Source organism: Natator depressus, chromosome 15 (assembly GCF_965152275.1).
Source record: "Natator depressus isolate rNatDep1 chromosome 15, rNatDep2.hap1, whole genome shotgun sequence".
Classification (NCBI taxonomy): Eukaryota; Metazoa; Chordata; order Testudines; family Cheloniidae; genus Natator; species Natator depressus.
Window position 1 is genome coordinate 2,975,803 of NC_134248.1, and position 20,109 is coordinate 2,995,911.

A 20,109-nucleotide genomic window follows, 5' to 3' on the forward strand; every position below is an offset into this window, starting at 1 on the left:
GCCCTGGCTGGGATGATTTAGTTGGGGATTGGTCCTGCTTTGAGCAGGGGGTTGGACTATATGACCTCCTGAGGTCCCTTCCAACCCTGATATTCTATGATTCTATGATCCTGCACCTAGGAAGTAAACAGGCCATGTGTTTACATTCATGAAAATGGGACCTCAACCAGCCTTGTGTGGGGCAGTGGTTCTCAACCAGGGGGAAAGCTCGTCTCTTTTACCAAGAGAAGTTGGTCCAATAAAAGATATTACCTCACCCACCTTATCTCTCTAATTCCCTGGGACCAACACAACTACAACGCTGTTATGCTTTTCTTTAATATGTAATCTTTTACTTCCAGCATCCTTACTCACTATCGCTTGAATCTTTGATAATAAATTTACACTTGTTTTCACTGTCAATATATCTCAGTGCACTGGTATTGAGCAAGAAGCTGATACTGAGTTAAATCAGACAAACTGGTGTGCACACCGCCTTGGGGACAGCAGCTGGTATTTCTGTGAGCATTCAGTGGAGAAGGGGCTGGACACTACAAAGGAAGACTTCAAAGGGACTCAGGCAGTGGGGTAGACCGACCATTAATCTGAATGGCATAGGCCAGAGGAGAGGGCATGGGTGGCTGACATGCAGGTGGTATCAGGGAGCTGACACCCAGCTAAGCACAAGCAAGTATCCCTCTCACTGAAGGCAGGGGGGTAACAAGGTGGCGCACAGTCCTGGGTACCCCAAGAACCATCACAATACAGTTTGGGCCTTTGATCTTGGAACCCTAAGAACAGGTAATCATTACTCCTTAGGGTGCAGTTTCAAAAGGTTGGGTCTGGAGGTGGGAATCTGCATTCAACTCCTCCCAAGCATTTCCAGTTGTTACAAACTGCCCTTCCCCCAGGACAATTCAGTCAAGTTCAAGAGAGACTAGGTGGTTTTAACGATTTATTGAAAACTACAATAGGATCTAAATATACGCTCCTAGGCTACAATGACAGCAAGTAAGTCAAATCTCACTTCTGGCTGGGTGGTCAGGTGAGGCATACAAGCTGCGGTCAGATGAATCTGTTTCTCTGCCTAGAGTCTGTCACCACTGCACTGCATGCCAGACACCACACATCCATATGTACTCTAGGCCAGTGGTTCTCAGATTTACAGTAGAACCTCAGAGTTACAAACCCCTCGGTTCATAACTCTGAAATGTTCGTAACTCTGAACAGTCCTTTCAAAAGTTTACAACTGAACATTGACTTGATACAGCTTTGAAACTTTACTGTGCAGAAGAAAAATGCTGCTTTAACCATCTTAATTTAAATGAAACAAGCACAAAAACAGTTTCCTCACTTTGTCAAATCTTTTTTTAAACTTTGCCTTTATTTTTGAATAGTTCATGTTTAACACAGTACTGTATTTTTTTTTTCTCTGCTGCTGCCTGATTGTTTACTTCTGGTTCATCAATGAGGTGTGTGGTTAACCGGTCATTTCATAACTCTGGTGTTCGTTACGCTGAGGTTCTACTGTATTTAATTGCACTCCCCTTCTTTGTGTCTGTAGTTGTTTATGCCCCCCCACACCTCACAAGTAGATATACCGATAAAAAAAACAAAACATGTAATTCTTACTAAATATTAAAACTAGTAAGGCATTGATTCAAATGGAGCCAACGATCCACTGTAATAAGAGCAAAAGCAAAACTGCGAGTGTAGTCGATGCTTACAATAAAATGTGCTCACCATGTCCTAGCAAATGGATTAATATACAGATGGCAACGACTTTATATAATGCTAGATAAGCTTCACAGAACTCTGTCAAAATGCACAGCATCAGCTGATGACCTGATATGGCTGGAGGAATCAGCTTTGTTAATTGTTCAGTGTTGTGGGTGAAAGGTGTGCATACGTTTTTTTCCCCTAAAGCTTCTCACGCCCCCCCCCCCCCGGGAATACATTCCATGACCCCCAGGGTGGCCCGCCCCACAGTTTGATAATTTCTGCTCTAAGCTATGCATGTGGCTCCCCCTACTGCTGGAAAATGTGAAACACATACTAAAAACAAGAAAGGGTAGAGGTGCCCCACCCTGGGGACACAGGAGCATCTCATGGTGTGGCCTGTATGGGGCTCTCCAGTCCCCTAACATTCTTGGGAAGGGATTTATGATAAACCCCCCAAAAAGCCACTTTTGCACCAGACTAAGTGTCCACATGGTGTGTGTGTGAGATCCCAATATAACTATAACTGTATATAACCAGGATCTGAATGAGCTCTCCCCTGACAGCTACCTGGGAGGGGGAGAGACTTCAGGAGCAAAATGTACTTATATGAACACACCTACTCTGCCTAGATATTTAGCAGATAGAGCTGTGTTGATCAAAATGATCAACTTTGGCTGGGGTAGGGTTACAAATCCCTTTAGTACTGAATGCAGAGTTAGTGAAATGTTATCAATGTTGTTGTCTTTATTGTATGAGTAAAGGGGAGCAGAACTGTGCTTAACCTGTCCCAAATGAGGGGGTGACCCACAGATGAAAGGACCTCATTAAGCCAGGAGCTCAAATGCCAGAGCCCTGTGAAAGTAAGAGGGGTGGGGACAGGTATTCCAGCTAGGAGGGGTGGACTCTCCCTAAGGATCCCCAGTCTAATTTAACCTGTTCCTCCCCACTGTTCAAAGATAGAGCTTAATAGGCTCCATTAGGAGCCTTTTGGTTTTTTAAGTGCTCAAAAGAGTTGACAATCACTTGTGGTGGGACAGCTCTCTGCCCAACCCCAGAACTGAAAATCACTGAGAGCTGGGTGAAACCTCAAGAGACTGACCTGCAGAGGTCACAGCAGAAAGGCAGGTGGCAGACGAGTGGCACAGAACAAGTGGGGCAGCAGCGGCTGGGGGGGTGGCCAGCCTGAGCAAGCGCTCAGATAGTGGAGCAAGCAAGGTGCCTTCTTCCCTGGGTGAGAGGTGAACTCACACAGATGCACCTCTGAACCCTGGGGGTCCTCTCTGACCAAGGACAAACCCTTTGAGTAGGGTACGGTGAGGAAGCAGAGAGGGGCGCAGAAAAGGAACTGTTGGTTGTAGAACTCAAGAACACGAGGCGGAAGCTCTGCCCCACGCACTCGTGGGGGGGGGGGGGGCGTCCCGCTCACAGGTTTATGTTTATGAATCCTGCTTGTGGCATATTCCCTAACTAATGTCGGGGGACGTCCCTCCTTTCATTACAAGTTTCTTTTCTACACTCAGACTCTGCTTGTGAGAGGGGAAGTATTGCCTCTCAGAGGCACACAGAGGTGGTGTGCAATTTTCCCAGGTTACTGGGTGGGGGCTCGAGCTGGTCCTGGGTTGTACTGTTGAAAAGGAACCCCTAGGTATTGAACCCGGCCCTGGCTGCTGCCGGCTCCACCTGGCAGAAGAGTTATATGTATAAATGGTAAAACTTCCCCATGTAAACAAGCCGTTTGTTCTGCAAATTCTGCCTCCCACTGTTGCTCGCCTAACTTCATCACATTGAAACTTTTTCCCGTTGGGAGGAGAATTAAACCCTTAGGCCTGGGCTACACTAGGCGGGGGGTTCGAACTAAGATATGCAACTTCTGCTACGCTATTCGCATAGCTGAAGTCGAAGTATCTTAGCGCGAATTACCTGGCCGTCCTCACGGCAGCGAATCGACCGCGGCAGCTCCCCCGTCGACTCCGCTTACTCCTCCTGCCAAGGTGGAGTACAGGCGTCGATTCGGCGATCAATTTATCGCGTCTAGATGAGATGCGATAAATCAATCCCCGATAGATCGATCACTACCCGCCGAGCCAGTGGGTAGTGAAGACGTACCCCAAGTGTGCTAGTGGAGATTCGGTTTGAGGACTGAGTAAATTAACAATGGGCACATTACTATGACATCCGGGTTCTATGTCCAAGGGAATTTATGTTTCCAAAGACATATGGCCCAGCCTTTGACCCTTTGTAGACTACGAGGGGTTGATGTCTGTCAGCTGAGTGGCTAGTATACAGCACTAGGAATCAGGATTACTGGGTTCTGTTTCCTGCTCTGTCTCACTGTGTGAACTTCAGCAAGTCACATCACTTCTCTGTGCTTCAGTGTCCCCACCTGTAAAATGGGGGTGTTGACTCATGGGGTGACTGTCTGTATGCAGGTGGGTCATTGTTAGCACTAAATCTTATAGTCTTCATCCAGGGAAAGCTTCCATGGAAGGCGGGGAAGGGGCAGAGAAATAATGGTAGGCTGTGACCCTCTCTGTTTGTAGTCTGGGACAAAAGGTGCTAGAACATACCTGCTGCCTGCTCCACAGTGTGCAGACCAGTCCGATTTGGTGTTTGTAGTTCTGCCATTCTCCTCTGCCCCATCCACCTTGGTTAGTAATAACAATATCTACCTCTTACATAGCATTTTTCATCCATAGATCTCAAATCACTTTACAAAGCAGGTCTGTATTCCCATTTTACAGATGGGGAAACTGAGGCACAGAGTGGGCCATGATTTGACCAAGGTCACCCAGCAAAGAAGTGGCAGAGCTGACAGTTGAAACCAGGTCTCCTGAGTCCCAGTCCATTGCCCTATCCACTAGGCCACATTGCCTCTACATTTACCTCCTCCCACCTTAGCTCCACAAGACAGACCTGAGTATTTGGCTTCTCCTTCCTCCCTTTCTGGCCTGTATTACAAAGCTCTTACACCCTGGGGACAGCCACACGTGGCAAAGTGCACGGAGAGGTGGTTTTCTTTTCCTTCCCTTCCAAGAGTGTCTCACCAGCTATGGAAAGGGCTGAGAAGGAAGGGCTGTGCTGGTATGTCGGCTGCCCGCTGCTGTGGCTCTCTCCATGACATGCAGGAAAATCGCCCCAGCCACGTGAGCTGTGAGTCTCTCAACAGATCAGGAGCCAGAGGGACAAGAGAAGGGCTATGTGTCACACTGCAGATTTCAGGGCAGTGCCATGGTGCAGGGTGCTGGTACTGGTGAGTTTCCTCACATACATTAGTAAGTGCATTTATCTGGATTGTCTAAATGCTGCATAGCAGCCCTAGGGACTGGAAAAGGCCATAAGCCTAATTTTCCAAGGCTGAGCATTGGTATCGTCCCACTGGTTTCATTTGGAGTTGTGTGTGCTGAGCACTTCTGAAAACCAGGCCTGAAGAACAGCTCTGAGATTGATTGGTATTTCCTGGCCTCAGTCCTATGACCTCACCTGGATCAAGATAACCAAAGCTTACACCCCATCACATGGCCAGGGTCGGTTTCTACTGACTCCATTGGCTGCTGTTACAAGCACCCATGGTGTTTTTGTTTGTTTGTTTTGTTTTTTAATTACTGACCAAAATGTCAACCCTCCCGTCTCCCTCTACTACTGGGAATGAAGGCTTTAGATACGGGTTATGAGTCCACTGGTAGCTTGGGAAAACTTGGCAGGTGTGTTCAACAGGGGCTAGGTGCCTAGGCAATTTCAAAAATCCCACTAGACATTTGTCTGCATCTTTAGGTGCCTAAATACCTTTCAAAACCTGGGCCTTAAAAAAATACCTCTATGTCTCAGTTTCCCCATCTGTTATGTGGGATAATAATACCTCCCTGACTCACAGGAGCATTGTGAGGATAAATTAATTAATCTATTGTAGGTGCTGAAGTGGCATGGATACCAAAGGATCAACTGCATGGGTAAATCCATCAGGACTGTAATGGACTGCCTGGCTCAGACTGACCAGGGTAAATATAATACAATAAGTCTTAGCAACACCGAACTTGGATAAGTTTGAAAGGAAATGGGGTGCAATAAGACACATAGACTTACTCCCTATAGATGGCTTTATATCTGTTTGATATTATGATATGCGTATAGTGCCATCCTTTCTTAGATATAGATGTTACTGGAAAAAATTATGTATGTGCATTTTCTTGCCATATTTTTAATACGTTTTTAATTTTAAAGAAAAATTATAAAGCGAGGGAAACAAAGGTGGAAAAATGAGAGACTGTGTTCTACACTGTGAAGCTGGGGCATGTTACTGAAGGTGATGGATGTTAAGCACCAAGTTATTGTAAATGCTCAGTGGTGACAACTCTTGTAATTTAATCATTGTCCATTTATGTGTTTCTTGAAGCCCCAGCTCCTGGAGTCACAGGATTACATGGGAATCTAGGTATGGGTATGTAAGTTTCTAGCCCTCCTAGCTGCAGATTAAGGCTTGACACATGAACCCTAATGCCTCAGAAGCCAGAAGCGAACATAAAATGTATTATTAAAATATATTATTTTTAAAGTGTTGTGGTTGTTAAGGCAATCTTCTGAGTTAAGTGATTATATGTGAGTCTCAGCTTTCATTTTAAAACAGGAGTCAATTTCTAGACCCTGTGGTTGCAGAGAAAAGCATGAAAAGATGACCCCAGTGCACCTTAAATGTCCAAAACCTAGAAGGCAAAGAACCAGAACCCCATATTGATTATTTTTTAAAAATTACCTGACTTTAAAGCCAGGGTTATTATTTTTTGGAAGCCTCACTCATGGTTTCTGATTGTGTGGGGCTAGCACTACTGGTTGATATAACTTTCCACTACAGGTTTTCTTGCCCCTTCCCCTGAGGCAGCAGGTCCAGGTCAGGGCACCAGGTTAAATGGACACTGATGTAGTTACACCAGGGCACATTTTTCTAATGCAGCCAGGGCCTATTGGCAGGTGCCAGGAGAAGGGATGGGGGTATAGAGACAGGCAGGCACTCGTACAGGCCCACCCTGAGAAAGGGCTATCTGAAGAGGGATGGATCGCCATCCAGCACGGCAAGGTCAGACCTTTGGCAGGCCTTGTATGGCACAGGCCCCATGGGCAGCAGGGCTGGGTGGGCAGGCAGCAGAGAACGCCTGGTTGAAAAGGGGCTCTGGCAGCTCCGGTCAGCACAGCTGATCGGGCCGCTAAAAGTCCCATTGGCCGCAGTGGCTGGCTATGTGCAGCTCCCGGAAGCGGCAGGCATGTCCTTCTGGCTCCTAGGTGCAGGGGCGGCCGGGGGGCTCAGCACGCTGCCCCCACCCCGAGTGCCGGCTCCACAGCTCCCATTGACCAGGAATCGCAGCCAATGGGAGCTGTGGGGGCAGTGCCTGCAGACGGGGGCAGCATGCGCAGAGCACCCTGGCCCCTCTGCCTAAGAGCCAGAGGGACATGTCCCCGCTCCGGGAGCCACCTGAGCTAAGCGCTGCCCTGAGCCCTCGCCCCCTCCCCCGTCCCACGCCCCACGCCCCACGCCCCACGCCCCACGCCCCAGCCCCAGCCCCAGAGCCCCCGCCCCCGCCGGAGCAGCCAGGGACGGAGGGCAGGAGGGCAGGCTCCCGGAGGTCGCTCTGGGCCAGGAAATAAGGCCCCAAAGCAGGCACGCCCCCACCCCAGCTCTGCTCGAGACAGGCCCCGCCCCTCTCTCCCCTGAGGCGCCCCGCCCCCTGTGTCATGGCCCCGCCCCACCCTTGGGGAGCCCTGTCCCGCGCCACCCTCCCCGCCCCCGGGGCCGCCCAGCCCGCACGTGCGGTTCCTAGCCCCGCCCTGCTCGGTCCCGGCCCCGCCCCTCTGCCGGGGAGCCCCGCGGAGCTCCAGCCCCGCCCGGTCACGTGAGCGCGGCGCCCCGCCCCCTGCCCTCGCCGGTGCCCCCGGCGGCCGGGCGGGGCGGAGGCGCGGGGCCGGGCCTATGGGGAGGGCGGCCGCTCTGTGCAGCGGCGGCACCCGCGGGCTGGTCTCCATCCTCGGCGCCGTCCCCTGCCTGGCCTGCGAGAACCCGCCGGGCCCCGCCGCGCCGGCCATGAGCGCGGGCGGCGAGCCGGGCAGGGGCGGCGGGGCCGGGCTGGGGGCCCCGGCCGCCCCCGACACCTACAAGGGCTGGCTCTTCAAATGGACCAACTACCTGAAGGGCTACCAGCGCCGCTGGTTCGTGCTCAGCAACGGGCTGCTCAGCTACTACAGGTACCGGGGGGCTTCTGCGGGGGCCGGGGGGCCCGAGGGGTCTGTCTGGGGGTGCTATCCTGGGGGGTGCATGGGGACCGGGGGGTGGTCCAACTTCTGTAGGCATGGGGGGGGCTACCTGGGGGGTCAGGCTACTACAGGGACTGGGCGGTGACCCCCGGAGGGACAGCTACTATAGGGATGGGGGGACCTATTGGGGGGTGGCTACTACAGATGCCGGGGGTGTAGCTGGGAGGGGCCTGGGTACTGCAGGTAATGGGGGGGCTACCCTGTGGGGGTACATGGGGACTGCGGGGTGGTCCGGCTACTACAGGGACTGGGGGATGGCTGGGCGTAGCCTGGCTATTACAGGGATGGGGGGGCTGTGGCCTGGGGGGGCTTCCTTGGGGATACAGAGACTGGGGAGATGACATGGCTACTGCAAGGATGGGGGACAGCTTTTGCTTGGGCCAGTGGCTTGGGCACGGGGATGTGGGGGGCAGCCCAGCTACTGGGGTGGGGGGCAGCCCAGCTACTGGGGTGGGGGGCAGCCCAGCTACTGGGGTGGGGGGCAGCCCAGCTACTGGGGTGGGGGAGAAGTGACTTACTGCAGTTACTGGGGGACTACTACAGGGACCCAGAGTGGGCTGGCCTGGCTCCCCTGGGTGGGGAGGGGGTAACTAGTACAGGGATGGGGTGTGGGTACAAGGACCTGTGGGGTGGCCCGGGTACTGTGGGGAGAGGAGCAGGTTGATACTTTCCTACACACACACTAATTCTACAGGTGGACATGCACTAGACACTTTGTAGGGATCAAACCTGCAGTGTCCAAGGGATGATGAACTGGATCTTAAGCTCTCTTCTGTTTGCTTCTGTGAAGCTGAGCATATAGTGGTTTATTTTGCTATTGCATGGGAGTCTGGTGTGAGGAACTAGGTGATGTTCTCTTGCAATACATTCACCACAAAATGCAGACCACTACAGCATACATACACAGAGTACTGTGAAAATATATTGTACAGTGCATAGGTTTACACATGCCCTGCAGCCCATACTTCCCAGTGCATCCCTACGTATAGTGTGCATACTCATGGCACGCTACATATATATATATATATATATACACATATACATAAATACACACACACACACACACACACACAGGCCAAGATATTCAAACAAGGAGGCTAAATTTAGCCTCTAAGTCCAAATTTAAGCAACTACATTTGCAGTTGTGCTAAGCATCTAGCACTTTCCAGTGAAGTCAGTTCATGCTATTAGGTGCTCAGCACTCTTGAAAATCAGGCCACTTATTTAGGTGCCTAAATGTGGTTTTAGGAGCCTAAAATTAGCCTCCTTGGTTTTAGAATACTGGCCAGACTGTGTACAAAGACTGTAAATCACGTGGCCCACAATATATATCCTACTCCTGAGGGAATTCTGCACACAATATTTTAAAATTTTGCAAAATTTGCGTATTTTAATTCACAATAAATAAATGTGAAGGCTCAAACACGGCAGTAGGGAGCACAGGCTACTGGCTGCATATAGGGAGATCATCCTGCAGCACTCCCCTCAGCCCTACAGGACAAAGACTCGGTGGTGAGGCTTACACCAACCCTGACACAGTGCAAGGGCCAGGCCTGCCCCAGAAACACCATGGAGCCCTTCCCCTCCATGCCAGGTGCATCTAGATAGCAAGCAAGAGGGACAGAGTCTCGCACGCACACCCAGTCTTGTCCCCCGATCCAGGTGTGGGGCCGACAGGCTCAGCCTGGTAGGATCCAAGTGTGCAGGGGCTTAGTGTGTGTGGGGGGATCCAGGTGTGGGGTAAGAGGGTTCTGTGTGGAGCAGTCTGGGTGTGGGGAGGCTCCAGATGCAGGGGGTGAGGCTCGGTGGAGTAGGGGTTTGAGTGCTGGGGGCTCGGTGTGGTGGGCTCTGCATGCAGGGGGATGAGGCTAGGTGTGGAGGTCAGTGGGGTCTGGATGCAGAGGGGTTGGCCAGATGGGGGAACCATTCCCCATACAGTGTCCCCTCCCCCTGCAGCTGAGGAGCGATGGGGACAGGGAGCGGAGGGGAGTGCAAAGCTTCCTGCAGTTGGGGTTGGTTTCTGGGCATGGGTCTGACCTGGGTCTGGGCATGGGTCTGACCTGCTCTTTACAGGGGAAGAGGAAGTTCTATTCTTGTCAGCCCATCTGGGACTAGCAAATGAGCCCAGCACAGAGAGGAGCCACCCTCTGGGGCTTCCCCAGCCCCACCCCCACTGCGGTGATTTACCTGTCCGCTGGTCTGCTCCAGGCACCCAAAATGATGCACCCATGCTTCTTGGGAGTGGTGCGTGACCGCTCTTGCTGCTTCCCTTTGCTTCACTGTCAGAAGTCATTTTTCTGCAGGGAAGCAGAATTCATGTTCCGCACAGATTTATTTGCAAGTGTGCAGTGGTGCAGAGTTCCTCAAGGAGTAATATACACAATGAATTACACGAGGCAGTACTTTCGCTAGAGACGTGCTCTCTTCTCAGTCTGGTCTGCAGGACTGTAATGGGCTGGTGTAATTGCCGAGAGTGCCCAACTAAGGTTTGGGCTAGTCAGTGGGGTGATTCAATTGATATTTACCTTGAAAAAGCTTTTAAATTGTTCAGGCCAACTGTTTCTTCAAACAGGGTTTGGCTAATCGGTGGGGGAACAGGGCCAAACTGTTTAAGCACAGTTCAGAACTGTTCTAACCTAGGTAGGGACCTAAACTGGAACACTGTTCTCATATTTTTTTCACATGGTTAAGTTCAGTCCACACTGGTCATTGTTTAGTTAGCTTTAACCAGTTTAAAACAGTATTTTAAAGTGTGGTATGGTCAGAAAAGTGATGTAAATAGTAATAGCAAGTAATAGCAAGTTTTTTTCCTAAGTCATCTCAGCTGCGAAATGGGCAGCTGGAGTGGATTCGTGATCTAGAATCATCAACAGAACTGTTAAGTTCCGAGTGCAGTATCTTCATTTCTTGTGATGGTGCATACAGGAGCTAGGAAGAACACAACTTGACTTTCCCAAGTTGAATTTGCAGAGCTGGCAGTTGGAAACTTGTAAATTGAGCATATTTGTTATGGAGTAATCGCTATTGAATCCCTGATGCCATCTGTAGTCACTTTTCAGTGTATAACTGTGTTTAAGCTGAGTATTATATATAAAGAATGTAGCCGGTATCATTAATGCTTTTTTTTTCTTAGCATTTCTCTCAGTTTGGGGCAGTGAAAATAGTCTAGTCATTTCCTTCTAGTTCTTGGGCATTAATACAGGGCTGAGGTTTTTGGGTCGCGAACATTGCAAGTGAATGTTTTAAATCAAGACAAAAGCTCACACACTTTTTTCAGAAGAGAGCACTTCTATTAATGTTTTTTGTTAAACGTTTTAATCAGACCTTTAGCTATACTGGCAAGAAGCTAGTGCACCTGCAGTTGCTCTCTTGTAGAGACAAGCTGGCACCTCCTGCTTTAGGCCTTCTCCAAGTTATACTTATTGACTTCTAAAAGTTCTGCATTCACACTGTAATGAAAATAAAGGAAAAGTTTGTATTTATTTAAATCCTCTGTGTATTTCAGAGGCCAGTCTTGGATTCAACAGTTGGGGCCAGTTTGATGGTCATAGAATCATAGAATATCAGGGTTGGAAGGGATCTCAGGAGGTCATCTAGTCCAACCCCCTGCTCAAAGCACGACCAACCCCAACTAAATCATCCCAGCCAGGGCTTTGTCAAGCCTGACCTTAAAAACCTTTAAGGAAGGAGATTTCACCACCTCCCTAGGTAACGCATTTGAGTGCTTCACCGCTCTCCTTGTGAAAGTTTTTCCTGATATCCAACCTAAACCTCCCCCACTGCAACGTGAGACCATTACTCCTTGTTCTATCATCTGGTATCACTGAACAGTCTAGATCCATCCTCTTTGGAACCCCCTTTCAGTTGAAAGCAGCTAGCAAATCCATCCTCATTTTTCTCTTCTGCAGACTAAATAATCCCAGTTCCCTCAGCCTCTCCTCATAAGTCATGTGCTCCAGCCCCCTAATAATTTTTGTTGCCCTCCGCTGAACTCTCTCCAATTTTTCCACATCCTTCTTGTAGCGTGGGGCCCAAAACTGGACACAGTACTCCAGATGAGGCCTCACCAGTGCCGAATAAAGGGGAATGATCATTAATAACTTCAGTAGTCAAAGCTGGAGATTAACATTACTACTTCCCGGTCATTAGGCAAAAGTTACGTTTTCCTGTGGTGCAGTGTTTGAGAGAAGGAAGCAAAGGTATATATGTCTGGAAACTAAAATAACAGGAAGAAAAGGAGTACTTGCGGCACCTTAGAGACTAACCAATTTATTTGAGCGTAAGCTTTCGTGAGCTACAGCTCACTTCATCAGATGCATTCTGTGGAAAGTGTAGAAGATCTTTTTATACACACACAGAATGAAAAAATACCTCCCCCCACCCCACTTTCCTGCTGGTAATAGCTTATCTAAAGTGACCACTCTCCTTACAATGTGTATGATGATCAAGGTGGGCCATTTCCAGCACAAATGCAGGGTTTAACAAGAACTTCGGGGGGGGGGGGGAAGGGGGTAGTAAAAAACAAGGGGAAATAGGTTACCTTGCATAATGACTTAGCCACTCCCAGTCTCTATTCAAGCCTAAGTTAATTGTATCCAATTTGCAAATGAATTCCAATTCAGCAGTCTCTCGCTGGAGTCTGGATTTGAAGTTTTTTTGTTGTAATATCGCAACTTTCACGTCTGTAATCGCGTGACCAGAGAGATTGAAGTGTTCTCCGACTGGTTTATGAATGTTATAATTCTTGACATCTGATTTGTGTCCATTTATTCTTTTACGTAGAGACTGTCCGGTTTGTGTGGTATGTGGTTGCTGGTGAGTATTTGCTTCAGGTTGGGGGGCTGTCTGTAGGCAAGGACTGGCCTGTCTCCTTGAGAGATCTGGTCCGCGTGGATCCAGAGGGCGATACACTGGCGGGGTTATTCAACACATGGCTGGTTACAGGTGTCATACCTGATGGTATTAAGGAGTGCAGATCCTTACTGATCCTGAAAACGATGGACCCAGAGGCACTGAAGGAACTAGGGAATTGGAGACCTCTTACCATCGGGTCCATTGTGCTGCGGCTATTTTCGATAATACTGACAAACAGGCTGGCTAAAGCGTGCCCATTGAATGCGAGGCAAAGGGGGTTCATTGCGGCACCTGGCTGCTCTGAGAACTTAAAGGTTCTCCACCTCATCACCAAGCAAGCTAAAAAAGAAAAAAAGCCCCTGGGCTTCGTGTTTATAGATATAGCCAAAGCTTTTGACTCAGTATCCCACGATCACATCATGTGGGTGCTGCGGGAAAGGGGCCTGGACCAGCACATGATCAACATCATCAGTGACTCCTATAGGAACGTCCATACCCGTATGGAAGTAGCTCACAGGCCAGTCCTTGCCTACAGACAGCCCCCCAACCTGAAGCAAATACTCACCAGCAACCACATACCACACAACAGAACCACTAACCCAGGAACCTATCCTTGCAACAAAGCCCGTTGCCAACTGTGCCCACATATCTATTCAGGGGACACCATCACAGGGCCTAATAACATCAGCCACTCAATCAGAGGCTCGTTCACCTGCACATCCACCAATGTGATATGCCTTCATGTGCCAGCAGTGCCCCTCTGCCATGTACATTGGTCAAACTGGACAGTCTCTACGTAAAAGAATAAATGGACACAAATCAGATGTCAAGAATTATAACATTCATAAACCAGTCGGAGAACACTTCAATCTCTCTGGTCACGCGATTACAGACATGAAAGTTGCGATATTACAACAAAAAAACTTCAAATCCAGACTCCAGCGAGAGACTGCTGAATTGGAATTCATTTGCAAATTGGATACAATTAACTTAGCCACTCCCAGTCTCTATTCAAGCCTAAGTCATTATGCAAGGTAACCTATTTCCCCTTGTTCCCCCCCCCCCCCCCCGACGTTCTTGTTAAACCCTGGATTTGTGCTGGAAATGGCCCAACTTGATTATCATACACATTGTATGGAGAGTGATCACTTTAGATAAGCTATTACCAGCAGGAAAGTGGGGTGGGGGGAGGTATTTTTTCATGCTTTGTGTGTATAAAAAGATCTTCTACACTTTCCACAGTATGCATCCGATGAAGTGAGCTGTAGCTCACAAAAGCTTATGCTCAAATAAATGTGTTAGTCTCTAAGGTGCCACAAGTACTCCTTTTCTTTTTGCGAATACAGACTAACACGGCTGTTACTCTGAAACCTAAAATAACAGGGATATCGGCAAAACATTAACAGTAATAAAATTAAATTTTTATTAGTAACACTCACAAGTCAGTTCCATTTTTTGTTCTAGCTAATTCTAAGTTATTACTATACACTTACGTTTATATTTAAAAATGTGATGCATGTTGACTTTTGAATTCAAATATCTTAGGCTATCTAAATTTAACTACAGGTTTTGGAGTAGCAGCCGTGTTAGTCTGTATCTGCAAAAAGTAAAGGAGTACTTGTGGCACCTTAGAGATTAACCAATTTATTTGAGCATAAGCTTTCGTGAGCTACAGTATGCATCCGATGAAGTGAGCTGTAGCTCACGAAAGCTTGTGCTCAAATAAATGTGTTAGTCTCTAAGGTGCCACAAGTACTCCTTTTCTTTTTGCGAACACAGACTAACACGGCTGTTACTCTGAAACCTTTCACAGACTAGACTCCTTCCTAATCTGGGCCCAGTCCTTTTCCCTGGTACAGTCCTTGTTAGTTCCAGCAGACATCTCCGGTGGAAAGCAGGGGTTTTCTCATGACTGGCAGCCCCCTTTGTCCTGCTTCATCTCCTTTTATAGCTTTGGCACAAGGCAGGAATCTTTTGTCTCTCTGGGTCCCCACCGCTCCTTCTAAATGGAAAAGTACCAGATTTAAGATGGATTTCATTATCTGGTGACATGGTCACATGTCCTGTGAGACCCCAGCCTCCATTCTTCCTGGGCTGGCCCACACGTACACAGGAAGGTTTATAAGTAAACAGAGCCATTTACAGTTCATTGATTCTGAAGCACCCTTAATGGCTTCCACATCATATGGTTTACATCAGTAGTACAAGTTTATATCTTATTCTCCTAACTCCAGACATAGAAATAATACATGCAAACAAATAGGATGAACACACTCAGTAGGTTATAAGCTTTGTAATGATACCATACAAGGGGTATTTAGCATGAAGCATAGTCCAGTCATGTCATATTCATAAGCATATTTCCATAAAGCATACGGAGTGCAACATCACAGGGTGTTCTGTTTCCTCTGCTACAACTGACATTATTTAGCTATTTGGGAGCATCATGCCTTACACAGCATTAGCTGTTAGTGATGTCATCGGGGTTGGAAGAGAAATCAGAACCCTGGGGTCCTGAACTTGGATCTTGGCAGGTAGTAAGCCTTCCAATTGCATTTAAAGTGATTCTTGCATTCTAAAATGATTAGCCTTGAGTCTAGCTAAATGAGTAGGATGCAAAAATATATAAAAAGAAACATTTCAGTTCATCTTCAGATAGCCAAACTAATGTATTCCTAAACTGCTGAAAAGGCTTCTCTGTTTCAGTCTAGAGTAAATTTGGTCTGGTCAAGTCATACAAGCCTTGAAAGCAGAGCAATAAAAACTGATAATCAGTAAGTGTCTTTGTGTTCTGACAGGGTTACCTATTCCTAGCTTTCTAGGCCTACCCCTGTATTTGGGTAACAGTTTCAGTTCATCAGTAACTGTTTTTGAAACATTGTAGGTTTTCATTGTTCTCAAATTAAGATGGTTAAGAATACTTTTTTATGTTCTTAAAAAAAATGAATCTGAGCAGTTCATTTTGCTGTGTGTATAAAAGGTGACTGGAGATATTCATCTTGTGGTGCTTATAAGCAGTGCAGGAGTGCAGTCTCTCATGGCTGTTGCGAAAATGTGTAGAAAAGTTTTATTATGCAATCGTGGAGTTGCTGACTTCAGACATGCATAATTAACCACTGAACCAACTTTGTCATACTTGGATTCAAAGAGGACTGAGTGTTTGACTCAGCTGAGTTATGACTGTAAAAACCTGGGCCAGAACTTATTGGAATGTGTCTTCTTTCTTGTAATTGGAATTTCTAAGTGAAGCATAGCTGATGCTTTTTTGAAAACATCATCACCTTTGAACTGAGGCCAAGCCTAGAAACTTCAGTCCAAAAGAACGGAGAAAGTTATAAGAAGAGTTATAGTGCTAGTTAGAACTTTGCTGGCTGAGACTGCTACAATGATGGCTATCACTGCAATGAAGTTACATAATCTCAGATAAAATGTGCGCTACTTTTATGGTTCTTTATACAGCTTTAGGGTAGTAGGTAGGAGAGTAGTAACCCCAAATGATTAAATGCGGGTTGACTTTGATTTTATGTATCGTTCATTATTCTCCTACTTATTCAAAACCTGCGGGTGTTTGTTCCTGTTTTATGTTCGAGCTGCATTTTAAAGTGACTCTGAAAAGGCCTCATAGGATTTCATGTTCAGCTTGCTTCAGTGTCTGTCAGTGCTTCAAAACTGAACTGAAGACCCACTAAATCAACGGCAGAGCACTCTCTGGTACTCCACCGGAACGAGAGCAGTAAGGTAAGTCGACCGGAGCGCGTCCAGACTCCAGTGTAGACACCGCAGTAAGTCGACCTAAGCTACGTTGACTCCAGCTACGTTATTCATGTAGGTGGAGTAGCATAACTTAGGTTGACTTACCCTGATAGTGTAGACAAGGCCCTTTTGTGGACCTGTTCTGAGCAGGTCAGGTCAGCAACTCTGGAAGAGCTATAGTTGAACCTCACTTCCTTACTGCTCTAGTGGTTGCAGGTGTGTCTGAGCAAGGGGCTCATAGGTGTGCATAAGTGTGCTTCCAATCACATTACACTCTGGCATCTGCCTGCCTTGTTTAGTAACACCAGTGTTTGGGAATATTACTTTGGGAAAGCTGCTGATCATATTTTTCAATTAAAGTGACATTTATTAAGTCTATTCCTGATTGTCAAGTCTGATGTCCTAGAGCCTTCGGAGGGAAATTTACATCCAACAGACATGGTCTTCTGCCACTGCCTTGGCCACACGTACAATGGGTTAGAAATACTGGAAGGAAATTCTAAATTGGAAGGGGCCATAAAACTATGTGGTAACTTTGTCTTATAACAGTGATTATAAATGGCTGATATGTCTGGAGTTATTCCTTCTATTTTTTCTTCTGCTTTTCTAACTGTCCCTGCCTATTATCTCACCTTTTCAGTAAGTTCACTAGCTGGCTTGAAATCCCAGAACATTAAAAGCTGTTCTGTATTGGTGACTGTGTGGGGGGGGAGGGGGGGGCGGATCTGGCATTGCTGCTTCAGCACCCTCAGCTATGAGCTGTTTCCTCAACTGCACTGGCCGGGAAAACTGCATTTTTATGCCACCTTAGGCCACCTCCTGAGGCTTTGTTGCTGCCTAAAATTACCTTTATCTGCTGGGTATGAAAATGAGGGGCACATTAAATAGCCAGAGACTCATTTCTGAGTGGGATTTCAGAGAGGGTTCCTAGCCCGGTGCTCAGCTTGTTTGTGTTCAGACTCAGGAACCTTTATAGATACTTCTGATAAGCCCCCTCTCTTCCCAGCAAGTTTCTTAAATTAAAATTGAATTTTAGCTTTACGTTTTATCTTCCAGGGCTTCTAATGCCTTTGATAGGATTAAGGCAGAGGAGAGGAGGCAAACGTTTTCACCCCCCCCATCCCCAGGATCTTGTTGAGGAGAAGGAAATGGGTTTGGTGTTGGAGCAGAGGACTAGGAATTGATTTCAAGATTTCACAGCTTTGCCAGTCACTTGTTTGTTTAACCTCTTGTTGTCCTTGTATTGTCCCCTCCTATCTCCTGAGGGCACTGAGTGTCTTGCTTGCATGTAAAGTGACTTCAGAGCCATGGATAAAAAGCACTCTAGAAATATAAAAGAGGCAAGGGGGAGGAAAACAAATCGCGAAGTGGTTGCCAACTGCATCCCTCACCTGTGCATGTGTTGGAGAAAAGATCTGGCCTTTGGATCTGCCCCCCGCCCCCCCCCCCAGTTCTGAGGGGGATTCTAAAATCTAGAATGTGACTGCTGCCTTCATGCTGCTCCCCCAAAGCTCTGTCCATGTCTTTAAACTCTGCTGTACTGAATCTTTGCTCTCTCCTTCAGGAAGCAGAAAAACCTTTCTTCTTTAACTTCAGGCACCGTAATTTCTTTAGCCTGGTAAAGTGCCAGGAGACAGGTTTTGCTACGTTGCCCATTTCCAGTTTGACCAGGACACAGGTGCTGGTTAATGCTCAGTCATACTCAGGTTTGTGCATGCTTTATCACCCTTATCTTGTATAGAAAGTAAACAATGGCCCCGGGTGCATGTTATCAGTTCTGCCACTTTATACTAAAATAATTCATACAAAACTATTTTGCCATGGAAGCCATAATTATACACTACGGGATTTTAACATCTTCGCATCAAGATTTCCAGCTGAGTTGTGTAATTTCTTGCACAGGAGTAAATAGTTGAAGGAGCTGGTAGAATTCCATGTAGCCCTGAATTTAAAGTTCAGCCCTCTGGGCTCTCTAATGGTTTACTTTTTAGGTATTTATCGGTGTTCCGATTACCACTGTGGCACTTCCTAGGAGAGATAATAGAACAGTGTACTGTAGGCTGATACCGCATGGCCTGGGGCAATGACACAATGCTATGTCAGTTAAATATTTCCCCTACCCTGTCACATGTGCCTCGCTCTTCGCACCAAATGTCATGTTAGTGTGAAAAAGCTGCTGTAATATCACAAATTTTGACTCCCCTCTGGGATACAATTTTTGATCAAGAAACCGGAGAGGACATTCAAAGGATGGCTTCAGGCAAAAGGCTGTTGGTTTATTTTTAAATTGCAAATGACTGAGATCTGTATTCAGGAAAGGAAGTACCCTTCATGGAAATGGTATATAGGGTGACATAACATCTCCATTGTGTATAATTTGGATTTAGTACATCTGGCAATTTATTAGTTCAAGAGAATTATGTAGGTTTGAGTTGTTTTACTCAGCTTTATTATACTGGCATTTCATAAGAACATACATAGAAAAGAGCTGCAAGACTGGGTCAGACCATGGTCCATCTTGCCCAGAGTCCTGTCTCCAATAGTGGCCTGTACCAGAGCTTCAGGGGGAGTGTACACAACAGGGCAATGAAAGATCCCTGTCTTCTGCTCCCAGCTTCTGGTAGTCAGCAGTTTATGGTGATCCCGAGCATGGATTTTGTACCTGACCTTCTTGGCTAATAGGCATTGATGGACCTATCCTCCATGAACTTACCCAGGTTTTTTTTAAATCTGGTTACATGTTTGGTCATCACAACATCCTATGTCAGTGAGTTTCACAGGTTAGTTGTGTGTTGTGTGAAAGAGTACTTCCTCTTGTTTGTATTAAAGCTGCTGTCTATTAATTTCATTGCTTTATCTCTGGCTCTTGTATTGTGTGAAAGGGTAATAACATTTCTTTCCATATTTTCTGCACCAATATTGATTTTTATAGACCTCTATCATATCTCCCCTTAGTTGTCTCTTCTAAGCTGAACAACCCTAATCTTTTGACTCTCTCCTTGTATGGAAGCCGTTCCATATCCTTGCTCATCTTTGCCTTTCTTTGAACCTTTCCCAGTTCCACTGTATGTCCTTTTTGACATGGGGTGACCAGAACTGGACACTGTATTTAAGGTGTAGGTGCACCATGGATTTATATAATGGCATTATATTTTCGTTGTCTTTTCTATCCCTTTCCTAATAGTTCCTAGCATACTGTTAGCCTTTTTGATTGCTTCTGCACATTCAGCAGAAGTTTTCAGAGAACTAGCCACAGTGACTCCCAAGATCTTTCTTGAGTGGTAACAGCTAATTTAGGTCAGTGGTTCTCAACTAGGGGCATGCATACCCCTAGGGGTACGCAGAGGTCTTCCAGGGACTACATCAACTCATTTAGATATTTGCCTAGTTTTACAACAGACTGCATAAAAAGCACTAGAAGTCATTACAAACTAAAATTTCATACAGTTGTTTATACTATATCCTGAAATGTAAGTACAATATTTATATTTCAGTTGCTTTATT

At 46.9% G+C, this 20,109-nt stretch overlaps 1 protein-coding gene across 3 annotated transcripts in view; it reads left to right on the forward strand.

Annotated features, from left to right (window-relative positions):
- The first annotated feature begins 7,657 nt into the window (after positions 1-7,657).
- The window catches only part of OSBP2 (oxysterol binding protein 2), a 323,767-nt gene continuing 311,315 nt past the window's right edge, over positions 7,658-20,109 (forward strand). Inside the window, exon 1 of one of the 3 annotated variants that reach the window (XM_074973286.1) lies at positions 7,658-7,929. In XM_074973286.1, coding sequence (XP_074829387.1) covers positions 7,658-7,929 — 272 coding nt within the window. Of the gene's footprint in view, positions 7,930-16,573; positions 16,591-20,109 lie in introns of those variants that run through there. The other 2 variants (XM_074973287.1, XM_074973288.1) reach the window with 2 other exon arrangements.